The 20187-nt window shown below is 37.7% G+C and overlaps 1 protein-coding gene across 1 annotated transcript; it reads left to right on the top strand.

Moving 5' to 3' along the window:
• Positions 1–325: 325 nt before the first annotated feature.
• LOC116323556 (acetylcholine receptor subunit alpha-like) lies at positions 326–20046 on the top strand. The gene is made up of 12 exons (XM_031743912.2): positions 326–542; positions 7407–7547; positions 8083–8214; positions 12161–12303; positions 15454–15498; positions 15856–15965; positions 16090–16285; positions 16383–16620; positions 16732–16955; positions 17062–17176; positions 17303–17427; positions 18098–20046. Exons 1-12 carry the CDS (start codon positions 488–490, stop codon positions 18224–18226), a joined length of 1653 nt encoding a protein of 550 aa, XP_031599772.1. The 5' UTR covers positions 326–487; the 3' UTR covers positions 18227–20046.
• Positions 20047–20187: the final 141 nt, after the last annotated feature.

Below are 20187 nucleotides of genomic sequence, written 5' to 3'. Positions count from 1 at the left end.
TGGCCTTCCTGTCTCTGTCTCCTAAAGTGTTAGCATGTTTGTCTTCACTGATTTAAGCCAAGCTTTCTTTATCTCAGACTGTTCTTTGCTACTCTGTTTCATTGACAGAATTGGCGCTGGGTTCAGTGAGAGAAAATTTGTATATATTCAATTCACAGACAAGCACAAACACACACACACACACACACACACACACACACACTCCCAGCTGTCTCTTCTGCATGACACGTGCTGAGAGGCTGGGATGTTGTTGGGTGGGGGAAGTGGAGTTGACCATAAGAAACATGAGCTCACATACTGGATGGTCCCCTTCCCACAACTCACTTCAGCTTTAAGGTGACTGCTACAGCTTTAGTGCATGTTTCTGTGGCCTTGTAAAGTTAGCATACAGGTTAGGTTTGTTTCTGACCTGATAACGAGTTAACAACACATTACCAAACGGATGCCGTGGATTTCTAAGCTGTTTCTGTAAACATCGGGTGGAAATATGAATGTTCCAAAGGTCCACCTCTTACTGACGTGCATCCTCTGTGTATGTTCTGGTAAGTAGTCCTCAGTATGTGTTGATATTTCAATCTTATCGGTTATGTTTCAGCTTGCTGTAACAGTGCTGGTTCTAAAAAGAAAAATAAATATATTATTTAGAAAATCAGACATTAGAAATGGTTAATTACAAAGTACTTTCCATGCTGTGAAATTTTAGTCTTCTGTAAATTATGTTCTCCTCAGTTGAGAGATTGGGCCATTCTCAGGAAGCAGGACATCACTTTCTGACCAAAAATAAAAAGTTACAAAAGACAAGCTAAGCAACGTTAATAAAATTTTAAACAACCACAGAGGAACAGCTGATTTTGGCAAATCCATTATACTGAAATCAAAGGGCTTCATCACACTGATGAAAACCACAAAACTAAATCCAAATAAAAATCTCAAAGCATCATAATTCACTCTGTTAATCACAAGATTTAATCTCCAGGGAAACAACTGGCACAATGAGAGATAGGGGTTTGCTACTTCAAACAAAAAAAAAAAGACTGGTAATTGTGCTTTTTATGTATATGTGAAGACCATCTCTTTAGAGTTTACAGCTGCTGTGTGGTGTTTTCACTGTGATGGTATTCAGTCTTTTGTTTTACTTGTAAATCATCTGTGGTTTCATTTGTCCTTGAGGTATCCCATACCCACAAAAAAAGTCTCTCCAGCATTGTTAACATTCCTTATGCATTCAATACTGTGCATTTATCATTGATCAGGTATGCATTTAGTGCCTTTGCCCAAGGACATTTAATGTGACACATAGTTGTTAATCAACACACTGTTTCTTGGTGTACTTAAAACTGTGACCTTTCAAGTACTCGACAGTTAAATAACCACAACTTAAGAGCCAGAATACCAAAAACCTCAGTCTTTATATTCTCTGCATTTTTGAATAAATTCCTGTAAGGTTCATGAGGTTTATGCTACTATTTTTCCCATGGAGTATGGTCATTTTCATCACCTCATCCCATACAAATGAATGCATAATACACACATCATTTACTCATGTCATATACTGTTTTGAAAGGAAGATGAAAGACACAACATAAAGTGACTGACTTATCTGGTAAACGGTGACAGGATTTTTTTAAAGGACTCTAGTTCTATTTAGCATCAAATTACCTCAGCCACTGCCTTGAAGCAATACACTTTTATCTCAAAGAACCTATGATAAGATTAACTGTACATGAAATCAGTCAAAGAGAACAAACACAAACATGTCCTCTTTATTGATGATACATAAAAATAGCACTTAAGAGTTTAAAAAAACAAAACAAAACCTAAGGATATAATATTTAGCAGATAATACGTACAAATATATCCAAGATTAGAACATTAGGCTAGTGTATGTGCAACTGGAATAAATAAAATTAACTTATTCTGAAGTTTCTTTCAATCTCTTGAAAATAGGGCTGTGCAATATCATCCGCTATAACACTAATAGTAATTTCTACACAATGTAAAGGTGTTGTATTGCAATATCGTTGCTAGAGAAATGCCATGTTTTTATGTTCTTTGTACAAACAGGGGACAAGCCCAGATATGAGAGAGCAACAGCTATGACAATTTATTAGATTAAAAAAAAGCTATTTCAACAACCTCCAACAAAGCACTGTACTTTGTAAAATATGGAAGAAACTTAGAAAATAGGAAAAGCAAATGGTAGATGGAAATTACTGATGTGGTTATATGGAGGAAAAGTAGGGCTTTAAGCAGCTGGGACACAATATCCCAGTCAGAAAATACTTTTCAGTTTATTATGTGACAATATTGCACAGGTCCCAAACACATATTGCCAAATCACGACTATTGCACTGCTGCTACTGCTGGCACCTTGTTTCAATACATTCCCACTTCAAATTAGGTAGTGTGTCATCAATGACAGTAGCTCACTGAAAAAGAATGGAAAATGGCCTTCATTTACTTGCAAGGATCAATCAAATGGTACATATTTTGTTTGTTTGTTTTTTAATTTATCACAAAACCCTAAACCAGGGGTCTGCAACCTTTAACACCCAAAGAGCCACTTGGACCCGGTTTCCACGCAGAAGAAAACACTGGGAGCCGCAAATACTTTTTGACATCTAAAATGAAGATAACACTGTACATATTGTTTTTTTACCTTTATGCGTTCTGTGAACAACTAAAGTGTGTTGCTTATGAAATCCATTAAGTGCTACAGAGAAAATTACATTTTATTTATGTAAAACACATTTTGAACTCTTAAAGAAATATAAGAAAAATGAAATACACTCAGTTGAAGGTCTCTTAAATGAATTTAAAAGCTGAACTAAAATGATCCATGTAGCAAAGAAAAACTGTTGTGAGCCGCCACCCTTATATCGCCTTTGGGCTTTTGGAATGTAGCGGAGCCTTGACCTGAATTAAAAAAAAATAATAATTGGAAAAAAATCACTATGCTACAAAAAAAATGAAAAATAAATATCTGCAAAATTCTGCATAAATATTTATTTTACCTGGTTAATGTGTGTGGCGGGGCGTGGTCTGCAGTGCCGCTGCATGGGAGTCGGATGCACCTAAGCGGCACCCGCAATCACGCCTCGCCGCCTTAAAGTCTGTGCTATCTATGCTGTTGTGTTGTCGGGCTGTGAGCTGAAAAGCTACAGCCGGCTGTATGCGTACAGCAACCGTGTGTGAAAAGTGGTCAATAAAGAGATGCTGAAAAGCGTGTTCATGCAAACATCGTCGGGTTTGCCGTGATGTGTTTACAATGGGACTTCTGCTCCTGAACCTCTGCGCACAGCGTCTGCAAATCGGGGCTGTACGAAGTCACTTTCATCTTTACGCAGGACTAAGCTGTCATCTGTGAGGCATGAGCGGTGTTTGTCTTTAACATAGTTCACGGTGGAGAACAGCTGCTGACATAATGTGGATCCGAAGATCCATAATTGGCCTACCTGGGGTTGAAAGTCTCAATAAATGCACAGCGTTTCGGCGGGTATACCGGCTTCCGCGAGTGTGACGCTTATTTTGAACAACGAAAAATAATAAAATATAATTTTATTTTTATATTTCAATATCACAATAATCTTCCAATTTAGAACTACAAGTTAAAAAAGAACTAAACACAAATAAAATACACTTCAGCTAAATACTTCTAATTAATTTTCCCAAACCACCCGGAGCCGCAGTATAAGGACAAAAGAGCCGCATGCGGCTCCGGAGCCGCAGGTTGCCGACCCCTGCCCTAAACTAACCTATCTACTATCACAGGTGCTTCAACCACACTATTGGTGTCCACCACTATCACTTCATCCAGGAATTACATATTTTTCTATTTCAATTCAGTGACCCATACTGATCGATTTCATGAAACACGTTGATGACATATTGATGTAAGATGGAGGTGGTATGTCAGGATGAATGGGTGTAGCATGTAAGCCACCAGTTGGATATTATCTGCATCACTGCAGACATGAAATAAAAATGGGTGTCATAAATCATTTCAAAAGGTTTTTATTTCAAGATGTTATGAGTGTTCTTCGAAACACATTTATCAGGGTCTTACATCGACATTTCAGCATATCAAAACTCTGTTTAAATATAGTAAGAATTAGATATTCAGATAAAAAAAAAAAAACTGTATTCTACAATGGCATATCACGTTTTAATATATAACCCTAACCCTTTGAGCAAAAACCATCTTTAAAAAAAAAAAAAAAAAAAAAAAGGCTCTTGTTTGCCAAAAAGTTCTAACAATCTCTAAATTGTAAATAAAAACAGATTTTCATGACTACAACAAACTTGCACCCCAAAATTAAGTAAATATCAAATGGAAAATCTGTGATCTTAGACACCTGCTGCGTATAGTCCTGCTGGTCCGCAGCTAACTGAATCTGAGATGGCGGAGTTGAAGTGCTGGAGTATGTCCATAGGAGAAAGGATTTTTGGAGAGGAAACTGAACATACTACACTTTTTTTTTCCATTTGTTACAAGGTAGTTAAAATATTTGCAGAAAATCACCTTATAGAGAGTTTTTTAATAATTAAGTTAATAAAGTATTGGTGTGTCATCCACACCCCAACTCAACTACCCCAATAAATTTGGCCCATTCCAGTAGGACACATGAAGAGAAGAGAAAGTGGATCCCAAAGACAGCTCATGTTATGGAGATGTGTAACTGTTATCACAGACACAAACGTACCAGTTCAACCATATTTAACATGATGCCCCTATTAATGTCCACTATCTGGAAGGCAAAAACATTCAAAGCAAAGCAGACAGATGAGCAAGTTTAAAGCGTAACTGGAATATCTTAAAAACCTTGCTCAAATACAGTCACAGTAACAACAAATTATTTTCCCCAGAAGCATTTGTCTGCACCTTCTGTGTGCTGTCACTCAAACTAGTGATCTCTGTTCAAACGTTTCAAGAGCCCATATGAAACTGCATTAGACAAAAAGATTTTCATTTTGCAGCGGCATCATGTGAAAATGCAGAGTGTGGGCAATGACTGACAGCTCCAAGTGGCTCCCATGTCCCGCCTCTGTCTCTATTTTTGTATGTGGTCAGATCAAAGCTTGGTCTCAGTGCAACAGACAGAGGACATGCACACAGCAACAGGCACAGCTAATGGCAGACAGCCAAGGAAATGAATATCAACACTGCAGACAACAACACCACACTCATTATACGATCTTCGACAAAGATCCCAAATGAAACTTTGAAAGGAAACCAAAACGCGCTTTTGTGTGCATGCGTGTGTAGATGGTGGTGGCTTATATTATTATACATACATACATACACTCATACACACACACTTTGGCATCTTAACTCATCTTAACTCTGACTGCTCTCCAAGTTCTGCTTTGTGCATCAGGAATATTGTGTCTTGTAGTATCACTGTGTATTATTGATGTTTATCTACATTCAGCTAGATCTGGGCTGGGCACTGTGCATGTTCTTGTATCACATATGTGAGCAACCAGTTTCAGTATTAACATTCAGTAGCAACATCACAGACATTATGTATTGTGTGTTGTGAATCCAACTTTGTTTTCTTTCTCATGTTATAACTCAAGACTCTCTCAGTCTGGAGTCTAAAACCTTGTTGGTGCCCACCACAACATGTCAATAATGCCTAAAACAAGCAAAGTCCCTATGTGTTATCAGGTGCTTGAGTCTTACCAGGGATAGAGCAAAAGTTGTAAATCTGAACCAAAACATAAAGTCCTACTCAGACTTATTGCTCAAATTGTACACACAAACATAATATGCTTAGATTTAGGGTGTCTGTAAATCTGAGAGCCTTCTTACTTATATGACTACAACTTATAAATTGTGTGGCTTTTTGCCTTTTTTAACAGTTGAGCAGTGAAGAATAGACATGAAGGAGAGGGAGAGAGCAGGGGAAGGGCAAAGAGCTGACGGTTAACCTTAAACCTGGGCTGCTGCATTTCAGCCATAAGGCATATGGGCACCTGCTCAACCAGTGAGCTAAAATGATTGCCCTTTTTTGGTTACACTAATGGGATCATAAACCTCATATTGTGTTCAATAAGTGAGACCATAAACTCTTTAGGAAAGTGGCAGTGATTTGACAAAATAAACTGCTCCATATACCTGTAGCTGGCAGTTATTTTAAAGTAGAGTACCCCTCCAAGTCAGAGTTCACAACAACTAAGTGTTTGTTTGTTTTTTTGCTTACTTTCAGAAATGACTCCCTCTCCAAGTAAGGGGTTAAATTAAGTTCTCAAAAACTTAATAAAGACTAAAAGTGGTACTTTCTCCAAAGGTTGCTAGTCCTTAGAGAAATTTCAGCTGTAGAGAAGCAGTTTAAATATTGAATAACACTCAATTCTAAGATAACACTCACTTTTCCGAAAACCTGTATCAATTCGTTCTGAAAATCTGGTGGTGTGTCTGAGAGCTGTTACCCTGGCGGACTAGCAGCAAAAGACTGTGTTGAAGCTTTAAGTTTGACATTAGTATGTCAGTTTGGTAAATTCTCCCATTAAATATATTATGTCCCTTCACATGTACCAGGTGGCTTGGTTTTCTATTCAGATTAAACGTGTGTCTCAGTTCTTCAAACTACATGACAGCATCAGAGTTTGTAGAACACAGATGAGACTAAACTTTAAATGAAGCATCTATTCTTTCTCTGACCCTTTTTTATACATTTCACATCATAATCAAATGTAATCATATGCTTTACAATAGGATTCTTTGTTTAATGTTGCAGTAAAATATATTTTGTGCCTACATACAGACTGAATGTCTTTTCTTGTAGTAAAGGTTGCCGACTCCTCTACAGAGAAAAAAAAGTAGTCAATTTCCCCAAAAATGTTAAATTGTGGATTTTACTTTACTACTCTTAGATCAAAACCCTCATCAGAAACACAGTTCACTATTTAACAAACTAACTGCTCCAGAAAGGAGATTATTTTATTAGGAGAGATAAATAACTGGGCAGCAGCATCATTAACAACTCATCAGTCAGGAGTCAGCCAAACAGATGTGACCATTGTTCTCATTAATGAGGGTTTACAACAATAATTACGGCAAATTGAAACACTTTTACTCTCCAGCTTTTAAAGTTCAGCTAACACACAAACTTCAACACAGCTCTGGTGGTGTCCATCCAGAAATGTTTGATAAAAACTTCAAGTTTGAAGTACTGGCTGTTTTTCAATTTTTCCTTTTTGGTGATACTTTGACATGAAAATGACCATAAAACTGAACTGAATTCAGCCAAACTGCAGATAAACTGATTAAGTGTCTCCTAATACCAAATACCAAATAACTCACTGATTTGTTGTTGGTGTAACTCCTTGTGTTCCTCAGAGTTAACGAACACTGAAAAACGTGTAATAACACTGCCCGCTCCTCTTCTCTTCCTCTGCAGGAGAAAGACTCTCCCTGAATACTATCCAGGCGATGTTAAACTTTGTCAAGGACAACCCGCAGCTCCTCAAAGAACAGAACTTTGACATGGAATCAGACGTAGATTTGGAGGAGTTCAAAACCATATTGAACAGCTTCCCTGGTCAGTTATGAGGAGATTTTCTAGATTTTCTATGCATCTAGCTTTTCTTGCATCTTCTATGCAAGAAAAGCTCATCCCTGTAGGAATAATTAACATTTTTATGTATTTTAAATGTTGAATTTGTGCTTTCCATTATCATCTTTTAGAGTGTTAAAATTCAGTTTTATTTTTATGCAGCGGGTTACCACAACAACAGTTGCCTCAAGGCGCTTTATATTGTAAGATAGACTCTACAATAATACATACAGAGACAACAATCATATGACCCCCTATGAGAAAGCACTTTGGTGACAATGGAAAGGAAAAACCGCGACCGGTTGGGGTGAAAAGCTATGAGCGTCTTTTTCGTATTGCTAATTTAAGATTTTCTCTGTAGAGAAAATCTAAATAAGGAAAAGGCAACTAGCAGAAGCAATGTAGGGAATGGTCTGCTTAAGTTTTTCCTTATTTTGTTTGTTTGTGTATTTATTTCTTTTGTTGTATGTCTGTGTGTGTCTCTCCTGGTTTGACCTTATGGGTCTCTGTGTGTCTGCAGAGCACGTGAAGCAACATTTGCTGAGCAAGACCAGCTTAGATCTTCCCTACACCTCAAATGTTCATTCTGATGTTCCACAAAGACAGGATAGCCTACAGCCTGCTGTGCCATTAATGCAACAGCCCAAAGGAGGTAAAATCCATCACACTTTTTTATAAACCTAAATCTACTTTTTTAGAAACCAGATGATGTTTATGTGTTGATTACTGAATTTCTGGGCAAAAATCTGAACTAAAGTATATTTTTAAAAGGGTTATATGCTAAACCAAATTAATAATAATAATAATAATAATAATAATAATAATAATAATAATAATAATAATAATAAGAATAATAAGAATAATGTAAGGAAAATATTACTTATTTTTTCTGTGTTCCAGCCTCAGTAACTTTGACACAGTAACGTCTGCTGCAATTTTTACACCTCTGATGAAATGTCACAAGCGTTAGCTTTATTTTGATACCAATATTGTTTACACAGACTTTGTAATTGCAGAGAAATACTCCATTCATTTTGGGCATGTCATTTTTGAGCAGGAAGCTCAGAAAGCCCTTTGGGGCTTAGCTGGTCAATACTTCAAAGAAAGACAACCTATATATGTGTGAATGTCTGTTTTCTCACCCCTCCCAATTTAAGCATAGCTACAGTGGCTGCTGTACGATAAACATGTTTTAGTCAGCCAAGAGAGACCAATACATTAAATTTAGATTGTACCCCATAATGGTCATGGTGGGCCATTGTGTTTCTACTACTGTTTGGACTGGATCCAGATTCTCCCCAAGGTTTTTCCCCATCTGTGAAAACCTGTCATACCACTGTTTACCTCAGCTGTTGATGCTGGGTGGGAAGTGTCCTCCTGTATTTACTCTAGTAGAGCTTGTAAGACCTTGCGAAACTATTCTAATATGGGTCAATGAGTCTAGAAAGCTCAGTTCTGACCAATGACAGCAATACTGAGTTGAGTAGTTCAGGATATGCTGAACTGTCAGTAGTGCTGCCATTTTTGCCGCTGTGAGCTATCGGTATCCTTTAAAAGGCAATGTTCATGGCATTAGCAAAAACTTCTTTAAAGTGGATCTTTGCATCCATCTGAGGCTTGGGGAATAAACTCAAAAAATGAGAATGTAATCAAACTATTTATCAGCAGGAAAAAATTGATTTTTTATGAAACTTGAGCCCAAAATGAGCTGGTATAAATGTTAGCTTATAACCAGCTGTTCTCTTTAGTTAGCCAGCTCTCATCTCATCAGCTCGTATCTAGAGTAATTTATTTTTAATATGTAAATTATCAATTGTTGGAGGATGCAATTAGATCTTAAATGTCCTCAAAAAAAAAATTACTGACCGTACCTACAAATTTGGCTGATTTCACCTTAAAGATCATCTTCTTGGGCACCACTGGACCTCCAGAGCAGCAGCTATCTTGAGATCAATCCCTGCAGGTGCCATTCTGTCTTCTTGCACTTGTTCTTCTATAAAACACCTGCTCCTGTTTGATCTTGTGGGAAGAATTCACTATACATAACCCGACTGTTGAAAAACTGGCAACTGGGTTGGGAGCAGTCCAAAGCTGCCCAAGAAGATCTCCTTCAAAAGTTAGATAGGCAATCGGGTTCCTTTTAATGGCTCGAAATGTTATTAGACGGTGTAGACAAAGGCAGACAATATAACTAAAGACTTATTAAGCGCATATGACATTGGTAAGATTCAAAAACTAAATTTTCCAAACAAAAAGAAAGTAGATCAGTATTAATCACAGCTTAACAGCCTCCTCATGGACCAGAGCGCCTGGGTGAATCAGTGGCCCAGACAGAGTGCTCCTCTCTTGGGAAAGCAACTCACTGAGGCCCCACGTGTGTGTGTGTGTGTGTGTGTGTGTGTGTGTGTGTGTGTGTGTGTGTGTGTGTGTGTGTGTGAGAGAGAGAGAGAATTTGCTCATGCTGGCTAAATGAAACAAGATCCGAGCTCACACAGTTCGATGTAGCCAGCCAGCAGATTCCCAAAATAATATGCAAAAGCTGTCACCTGCTCACAGGGCTGTTTGCTTGGTCACATTAAGACAGAATTACATGATGTTTTTACTATGATGATATGAAAAATAACCCATATGATACTCAGTAAGATTACCAATACATTGCCTATTTTGCTTGTTGGGTCCTTATAATAAATACAAGTAAATAAAATATTTATTTACTTTGTTTTTATTATTTATTTATCTATTTTTTTCAGAGCCCTGTAACTAAAGTAACTAAAGAAAAGTAATGATGCATTGGTACATATTTTAAGATTACAGCTTATATGTGACTGAAGTATTTATGTACTTATAAATTGACAAATGCCAACGATATATTAAAAGTTAAAACTCTACCACTACCATTAGAAATGAGTATTGGGAGCTAACAGTTCTCTGCAAACAGAACTGAAAGCAAACTAAATTTAGGACAAAAATGTGAAGCTAATGAAAAATGCTAAACTATTATAACTCCTGTCATTGGCTTGATGGTTGTTTCCTGTGTTGGTTTTTTTGTCAGACGAAAAACTACCAGGCTGAATTTCATCAGACCTAGTGGAGAGGAAAAGCATGGGCAAAAAAACCCCTCAAACAAAAGCCAAAATAAACTGCAGGCTATAGTGCTCTCCATGGTTTGTCATTTATTTTTTGCTTCTGGCCAATTAGAATTATTAAATAAATATTGTCTAGACTGAAGTGCATCATTTATATAGCATGTGTTAAATGCTCCTTTTATATTCAGAAGGGTTAAAAGCAGGTTTAGTGTTCTGAAGTCAAGCTGATCTAAACTAAATGTCAAATGGATTAGCCAGGGTTGGTATTCCCAAACACCTTAAGACTCAAAGAGTTCACCAAGGACTTATAGGACTTGCAGACTTATTGAAGCAGATTTCATTACAGTGTTCATAGGACATTCAGTGCAGAGGCTTTTCACCGGTATAAAATGACCACCATTTGTTGCTGTTACTGTTGATCTGTTTGCATCTGTCCATCCCTGCCTCTGTCCTTCTCTCTTCTATATGCACTCTAGCTTTCTCTGAGAAGAACTCAACGTTTCAGATTACTTGTGGTAAGTCAGGTGTAGCAACAAATACATTTGACTACCATATTGAGAGGCTAAATTAGAATAGAGACTAGAATACAATAGAATAGAATAGCCCTATATTGTCATTGTACACATACAACAAAATTATGGGTGCTCCAAGCCAACTGTGCAGGAATAAAATATAAACAGAAAGAGAGCAGGAATAAATCATAAACAGGAGATATATATATAAATGGAGAGGAATATACACAATGTAAGAGAAAGGTGCTTAGAAGTAGTCCAAAGCACTTGGTCCTGACTTGGGCTCAGAAATTGGGCTCTTTACTGTGATGCGTTCAGCAAAGTCCATTCTGAAAACCACTTGCCTTTTATGGATGCTGATTTTTGAAACATTGAAATATTACATTGCAATCAGCCAGTGATGTATAAGTGATAAGAACAGGAGCAGATGAGACCGTCAACAGAAAACATCTGAGTCCTTCTCACCCTCTCACTTCGTCTGCCACTTGAGAAGTGACCAGGTAAGTAAGGGGAAACCACACCCATTGTAACATTTACCAGAAATTGATATCACCATGGTAACAAATGTGAGACAAAGCAATAATCCAAAGGAACTAAATCCACAATAATCAAATATCAAAAATACACATTTTGATCCCTACATCAGGAAAATGAAGTGTAAATCACAGAAAATGTAATCTACTACCTTCCCTGTCACTTCAGAGAAAATATTTTTAGGGATACTAGGGTGGCAAGATGTTCTACATATCATGTAATGCTGTCAAAGTGACCTCAAAATATAATTAGTAATGGCTGTGTGGTAAAGAGTGAGTGTGCAAAAATCAATACCTCGTAAGTAAAATTCCTTCCAATAACTCTGACACTTTTTAAATGAATAATTCGACAACCCAGACTGTCTTCAACTTCTTTATCGATCACTCAGTCTGACTAAAGTCTGACGCCCTTATGCTGTTGGTTTCAATCATCCTGACTGCCCAAACTGTATTTTTGTTTGTTCTAGATGTAGAATGTTGCTCAAACGATGAGACAACACTGGTAAAACGACTGTTCACTGGTTACAACAAAGTGGTTCGTCCTGTTAACCACTTCAGTGAAGCTGTAGTGGTTACTGTGGGACTACAGTTAATACAGCTTATAAGTGTGGTAAGTCTGTAACTCTTTGTCTGCATTTTACATGAAGAAAGATATGAACAGCTGTCGCTACTGTGTTTTTTCTTGACTTTGACCTTTTGACTGTAATTGCAGTTTCTCTAAAAGGACAACTGATTATGGAGGAGCTGGCTTTAAGGTGTTCAATGAAAAGGACTATGGTGACAGGGAAATATTTGTTCACAGAGGTATAGGCATCCTTAATAGTCTCAGGCAGAAATTGGACAAACTGGAAAATGTTATGGATGATGACTGTCTAAATCAGGCAGGGAAAAATGCTGCAAGACACAGTGACTGAAATGAACCCAGAAATTACTTGTTGTTGATGTTAGAACTAAAAACTGGGCAAAGGCACTGAATCACAGACACTGTTGCTCTTTTGATTCACTATGGATAGAGCACTTAAAAAAAATCCAGCAGTGGTCCGTCTTTATTATTTTCTCAAAGAGAAGAACTTTACGCACGGAAAAGGAAATATGCTTAGATGATATTGGTTCTCTTTGGATCTGCCTTCATATGTGAACAAACATTCTCTGTGAGGAAGTTCAAAGCAAATCCATATCCTCTCGCGGTCATGATCACCTGCCTGCTGTCCTTCATATTACGACCTCAAACACTGAACTTGACTTCTGTGCACGTGTTCAAGCCCAAACAGACCAGAGTTCTCTCAATGAACGGAGAAAAAAGAACTGAAAACTGCAGATTAGATCATAAAACTGCAAGCAAAATAGCATTAGCACAGAGTTAGGTCTTTACATTTGTTTTGGGTAAGGCTGAATCAATAATGATAAACTGTAAGTGCCTTTATTATCCCTGTTTTACATTTGCATTGCCTTATTGTGGGATCTAAACTTAACAGTAACATTTATAAAGAGATCAAAATAATATTGAGCTTATTGCTACATTGCCCCGCAACTTTCACAGCTTCTAACGTGGCCCCTAAAAGTAGTTAATGCAAACATATGTAACTCCTGCCAAATAAGTGCACAAAATGGACAGAGGTTAAAGGAACACTGTGTTTGACTGAAAAATAAAGTGTTTAGAGAGGACATTAAAGTCATGTGTCATGATGATCCCAAGCTTTTCTTTTTTGACTGTATTCAACAGGAAAGCAAAATAATAAAAAGGACCATACATTATTAAATCTCAGTCAGTGCCACAGAGATAATACCGTTATTCTGGAAAGAAATTATTATACCAAATGTTATAAACTGGATAAGAAAAACAAAAAAACATAAGTAATGAAGTTTTTGCCATGTGCTGATTTGGAGGACCAGTTTGGTTTTTGTAGTGCCCTGTATAAAACTGGAACTCCAAAGAGTGGACATTTTCCATTATATAAAATTAGAATAATTCATATCAAGTCATGCAGCAATATCGCTTTGCTTGGTACTGAACAAACCAAATCAGTTCTGAAAACCTAGATAACACATGAAGAAACCAAGTGATGTCAAATAACACATATGATAAGAGATATAACACCACAAGCGGTTACTTAATCTGCCACATATATACCCAAATCTCATTTATACCAGAAGATGACAAGCCACCCAAACAACCAGGGTGTTTTGGGGGCGTAGAAACCCTGATAAGACCAAGACTTGAACTCAGACATGTTCCAGACAAGCTGCCATCTAAGGGTTACACCCCAGCATAACACCAAACAGGTACTTGACTAGTCCAGCTATGGCTGAATTTAAGACACAAGAACCAGGATAACAACAAGCATATAGGATGGCACAGCAGCCTCAAAGAAGCAACACAGGTATACATTTTTTTTAAAAAGAGCAACTCTCATTGTGTGTAGCTCTCCGTGCTTATTAAGTCCATGAACATGACAAGGTTTGACAGTCTTTTGGACAATCCCTTCATCCATTTTATTCCTCTTAAGAGATGGAAAAGGTCTTCTCGTTTCCTCTTGTCATTTCAGTTTTACCCCAAGCAGTTTATAGTGGACAACAAATTCGTATTACCAGTGCTGACAAAAAAGATGAAAAGTTAATAAAGAGGGTACTGTTTTGTATGCCAAACCAAAAATAAAATAATCATAAAAATGTTTGTACCTCGTGTTAACCCAGGTGTGTTCATATATTTCATATTAAACACAAAGCACGAATGTTCGATTCACCTGATGGCAGGTACACGGACAATTAACACCTCGACTCAAAGCCGACATCTCGCAGATTCCAAAACTGCAAGTTTCGTCACACTGAACCAAAATTCACTAAACCAGCAGGAAAAGAAGACCAAAACTATGCTTCACTTAAAAAAAAACAAAAAAAAACAACAGTGAATTATGTCTTACCTGTGCTGTCTCACATCCAAAACAAGTTTTCATCGCTGCCAGCTACATTAACTGAATAACTGCATCTCCCACAAGGCCTCGGAGCCATTTTCTGTCAAAAAAAATCGCCAAAGTCAGCCCGATGACAGAGATTTCATTGGATGATGGCAAGTGTCATGCGTTTGCAGCGCGTGTGTTTGTTGCCTTGCAATTTGTGTTTCGTTGGGAGTGACGTGAACGTGGTGACGTTATCCGTGATCCTATTGGCTTAAATGATTAAAAGGAGGGGTCAATCGTGAAAATCGGAACCGAAGTGACTGCTCCACAGAATTTAAAGTCCCAAAGACTATTTTCGCAGTGCAAAAACAAGTCCCATTATGCCTGTGCGTGGGTAATCCTTCAAAATATATATAGAAAAAAAATACTAAACATTTTTAGGCATGCAATAAAGTTAAATCATTTTTGCAGTAGAACTCATGAGAAATTTCAACTGTCACAGATTCTGCCAAGATAAGCCAAAATGTGCCAAATTGCAGAATGCCTGGCTACGTCCTCACTAAATCATCTGTAACTTTGGTCAGCAGCATCAGCCTTTGCACAAATAATGTCTATATGTTGATTCGTGGATTTCTGGAATTTATTGTCTACAATACCATTTTGGGCATGTCATTTTCGAGCAGGAACAGAAATAACCTTTGGGGTTTAAGATGTTAAATGTGGATCATTTTTATTGTGATTGATAACTAAAATATGGGGTGATGCCAGGAAGAAATTTAAAAAAAAAAGATGTTACCATCATTTTGTTTGCTTTTTACTTTTTAATACAGGTCATGTAGATATGTCTTTCTGTCTTTTCACAGGATGAAGTTAACCAAATTGTGACCAGTAATGTCCGTCTCCGACAGGTAGGTCTGTGTGGCCACTGACCATGCATTATAACTTTAAGTGGGACTGCACACCATTTGAAGGTTGGCCTAATGCTATGGACATCAGTGAAAGTTACAAGTTACCAGAAAATCACAAGCTTTGCAGATTTTGATGAATATGATGGAAAGCACTGAAGAAAATAAGTCATAAAAAATAAATTAAAATATAATGTAATTGATTTCCTCCCAGCATTCGACTTTGTCCCACACAAGCACTGCATTTGTCCCACAGTTACTTTATTGGGATCTGGTCATCCCGTTTAATTCTCTAATCGGCCTCACATAGCTAAATACAACCTTAGGAGTGATGATCTAAAATTTTTACTTACTTTACAGCAATGGGTAGACGTTAACTTACGGTGGAATCCTGAAGACTACGGAGGAATCAGAAAGATCAGAGTTCCTTCATCTGACATATGGAAACCTGATCTTGTGTTATACAACAAGTAATTTTCATTCTCTTTGTGTTGAAAACATACATATATTTGGTGGGGATTTTTGGTTTTTTAATGACTTGCAGCTCCACTCACGTGCTTGGTTTTCCTTTGCCTCTGTCCTCTTCATCTGCAGTGCTGATGGTGATTTTGCCATCATCCATGAAACTAAAGTCCTGCTAGAGTACACTGGCAAGATAATATGGAACCCTCCAGCCATCTTTAAGAGTTACTGTGAGATTGTTGTCCTTCACTTCCCATTTGACCTACAGAACTGTACTATGAAATTGGGAACCTGGACATATGATGGCCTGCTGGTCGTAATTAACCCGGTGAGCGTAAATGCTTTTTTTAATTTGGGAATTTAGACTGTGTACAAAACAGCTGAACACAAGGACGCTAAAATGTTTGTGAACCACTGTCTTTTAGGAGAGTGATCGACCTGACCTCAGTAACTTCATGGAGTCAGGTGAATGGGTGTTAAAGGACTACAGAGGATGGAAGCACTGGGTGTACTACACTTGCTGTCCTGACACACCATACCTGGACATTACCTACCATTTCCTGATGCTGCGACTGCCTCTGTATTTTATCGTTAACGTCATAATTCCCTGCATGTTGTTCTCGTTTCTCACTGGATTGGTCTTCTACCTGCCTACTGACTCTGGTACGTTCATTCTGCAAGCTTGATAGGTAACAGAATACAGTTGTCGGTGATTATTTTTTCACATTATTTTCGAGATATAAAGAACTTAGTAGTGGTTCACTTTCTCTGCAGGTGAAAAGATGACTCTCTCCATCTCTGTCCTGCTGTCTCTGACTGTCTTCTTGCTGGTTATTGTGGAGCTGATCCCCTCCACTTCCAGTGCTGTTCCCCTCATAGGGAGATACATGCTCTTCACAATGGTAATGGTCATTGCCTCCATCATCATCACTGTCATCGTCATCAACACACATCATCGCTCACCAAGTACGCACACCATGCCGGCGTGGATCCGTAAGGTTTGTATGGGGGTATTTTTTCTCTCTCCACTTGTAATAAATGGGAAATGTTGTTGTTGTTTTATAAGATTCATAATATCAATAATTTTATTTCCCTTCATCTCAGGTCTTCATTGAAACCATTCCCAACATGATGTTCTTCTCAACAATGAAGCGCCCCAGTCAGGAGATTCGGCAGAAGAGGCTATTCCCTACTGACATGGATATCTCCGACATCTCAGGCGAGGCTAAATTGCAACTCCCACTGAACATTTTTACATAAGAAGCCAACTTTTATCATTACCATTATTGTATGCAGACTTAAACAGTTTTAGTTTAAGTCTGTCCTAAAACTCTCTCCTCTGTAGGTAATCCTACCCCGACGGCTGTCACTTATCAGTCTCCCATTGTTAAAAACCCTGATGTTCGTAGTGCAATCGAGGGGGTGAAGTACATCGCCGAGACTATGAAATCAGATGAAGAATTTAACAATGTAAGAGAAAATCTGCATGAATTATTGATAGTGTATCAATCCATAAAAGTTCTTAGAAGTTCAGAGCCTTGCATTCAACTCACCAGCCATTCCTGTGCTTCTCTAAAACTTAAAAGAATCTACAAGTGTAGGCACAGTAATCAAAACTGTTTACATTTCTCCTCTGAATCTGGATCTAAATGAAACGGCCAAAGAGACAATGGTTTAATTTTAATTAATTAAATTGAAGGTTAGAATGACAGTAAATGTGCCAAATAGTGTGGCCCCAGGAAGTCACACCATCTGGGGAAACTCAGTCTAATCTACAGGTCTCCAAAAAAAACTACTACTTGTTGTTTATACTTTGGCTTTCATATTAATAAAACTAATATAATGTTTTGAATGTATAAGCTAAGCTAAGCTTACTGGCTTCTACATTCTAGATTAATCATTTCTACACCAATGAGAGTGACAGGAGTCTTTCTCATCTTCTGCCAGTAAATGTAGTCCACAAAATCTTATCTGACAGATAACAAGGCAACATTAGGCAATCTGATTTTCCACATCTTTTAGCAATGTTATTGATTCAATTGAAAAGCTTCTCTCTTTTTGTGTCCCAGCGACTGATCAGTAAATTCCAAACATGTGAATGTTCAAAGTTCAAAGTTTCTTCCGTACCGTCTTATTGCAGGCAGCAGAGGAATGGAAGTTCGTTGCCATGGTTTTGGATCACATCCTGCTCTGTGTGTTCATGGCTGTGTGCATCATCGGGACTCTTGCTGTCTTTGCTGGGAGACTCATTGAGCTCAACACACTGTAGAGGCCTTCGTGATGGAGGAGAATGCATTCATCCCACTGTCCCTCACGCACAGATAGGCAGTCAAAGGTCGAGCTAATTTCAAAATTCTGTCCAGGGCCTTTACTCGTGTTGCCTTTGAATGTGCAAAGATATTTTTTTTTTACTTTTATTGAGGAGTCTGCAGTAAAAACTCCAGGCATCTCAGAGGTATGATGATACACAAATATCTTGATGGGTTATACTGGGTCACACAAAGCTGTTCTTGTTATTAACAATCCAGCATTTTTCTATTGTTTCTCTTGTATTTCTACAGTTGGTGATTGCTGCCCTCACAATTGCGCACAAGGTTATTTTACATTTATGTAAAATCACAAACAGTAGTTGTTATGTTGTCATATTTGGCAGCTTGATTTAAGGTTTGTGTGATTGGTTCTCTTCCATGTTATCGTCAGATGTTGTCTTGGCTTATTTTCCCCTTGAAACTTTTATTGATTGGTTTTGCCAGACATTCAGTTTGACAATTTCTTAAGGTTTTCTTTTCTACTATACTCACAAGATAATAGCAAGGTTTTATCAAGCAAATTTTTCCAAAATATGTTAATTTAAAGTCAAGCAGATCTTTAGTTACCCTATAGCAAGTAAAAGTGGTTCAAATAATTAAGATTGGTAAGCTTTGATTTCATTAAGTGAAAAACAATGGAAACACCACAGCTGCAGTATTGGTCAATGTGCTTTAACAAGCTAACACAGCTTGATGTATGTATGCAGCTGTGACAGAACATTTATTTTAGTATAATGATATGGTTCAGTCCTGCTGTCTGTGTTAATCATTTGTTTTTTGTTTTGTTTTAATTTGTAGTTCTCTAGATGTGGAATAAAGTGAAAAATAACATTTTGTTTTAGTGTTATGAAGTTCAGACTACACTGACAAATCACTGGATGTTTTCATTTCTTGTCATGTTCAAGAATCCAGTTTAATTTGTTTTTGTTGTTTTGTTTTGTTTTTTACTTGAAAGAAAGGTATATGGTGGCCATAAAAGGACACCCAGAGTCAACAATAGTCAGTGTGTCATTACACCACCACCAGATATTTCCTGAACTGCTGATTTAAGGCAGGATGTTGTTTTTGTCAAATTCTGACCATACTGTCTTAATTTGCAGGAGAAAGTGAGACTTATTTGACCAGCCAATGTTTTTCTAATCCTCCATTGTCTGATTTTGATGAGAACGTGTGAACTGTAGCCTCAGTTTCCTGTTCTGAGCTGGCAGGAGTGGCACCTGGTGGGGTTTGCTGCTGTAGCCCATCTGGTTCAAGGTTCCATGTTTTTTGCATTCAAAGATGCTCTTCTACATTTGTTAGTTGTAACGACTCATTATTTGACTAGATATTTTCTCATTTTCAGACTTTTCTCTGTAAACCCCCAAAATGATTGTGGGGGATAATCCTAATAGATTAGCATTTACGACAGCACCAACAACTACACCACCTTCAAAGTCCCTTAAATCACCTGCCTTCTCCAGTCTGGTGGTTGGTTTGAACTTCTGCAGGTCATCATTGCAGTGTGCACCTGATTAAATGGAAAAATAATCTTCAGTTGCTGCCATATGACTGGCTGATTACACGTTTGCATTAACACGCACTTGAACAGGTGTACCTGACAGTGAGTGAAAGATGGTCAAAGTAAATTTGGTTGTTCACAAAACCCATATAGAGTACACAACCTGTGACTGAATAATTAATAAGTCCACTAAATATCCAAGTGGTGTCTGACAGTGAACTGAAAAGTGATTTACGGTAATCTAAGAGAAGGATGGTAATATTTAGGAATCAAAACAATTAACAAAACACAACCACTGCCGTCCTTTGTTGTTGAAAACCTCTTTATTAGGCGTTCAAGCGCAAATTTAATGAGAAACAGCATGGGCAGAAATCCATTTGATAAATTTAGCAAGGCAAAAACAAAACTACAAACAGAAAAGTA

Source organism: Oreochromis aureus, linkage group 13 (assembly GCF_013358895.1).
Source record: "Oreochromis aureus strain Israel breed Guangdong linkage group 13, ZZ_aureus, whole genome shotgun sequence".
In the NCBI taxonomy this organism is placed as follows: domain Eukaryota; kingdom Metazoa; phylum Chordata; class Actinopteri; order Cichliformes; family Cichlidae; genus Oreochromis; species Oreochromis aureus.
The sequence above is the reverse complement of the archived record's forward strand: the minus strand, read 5'-3'. Positions and strand labels throughout refer to the sequence as shown.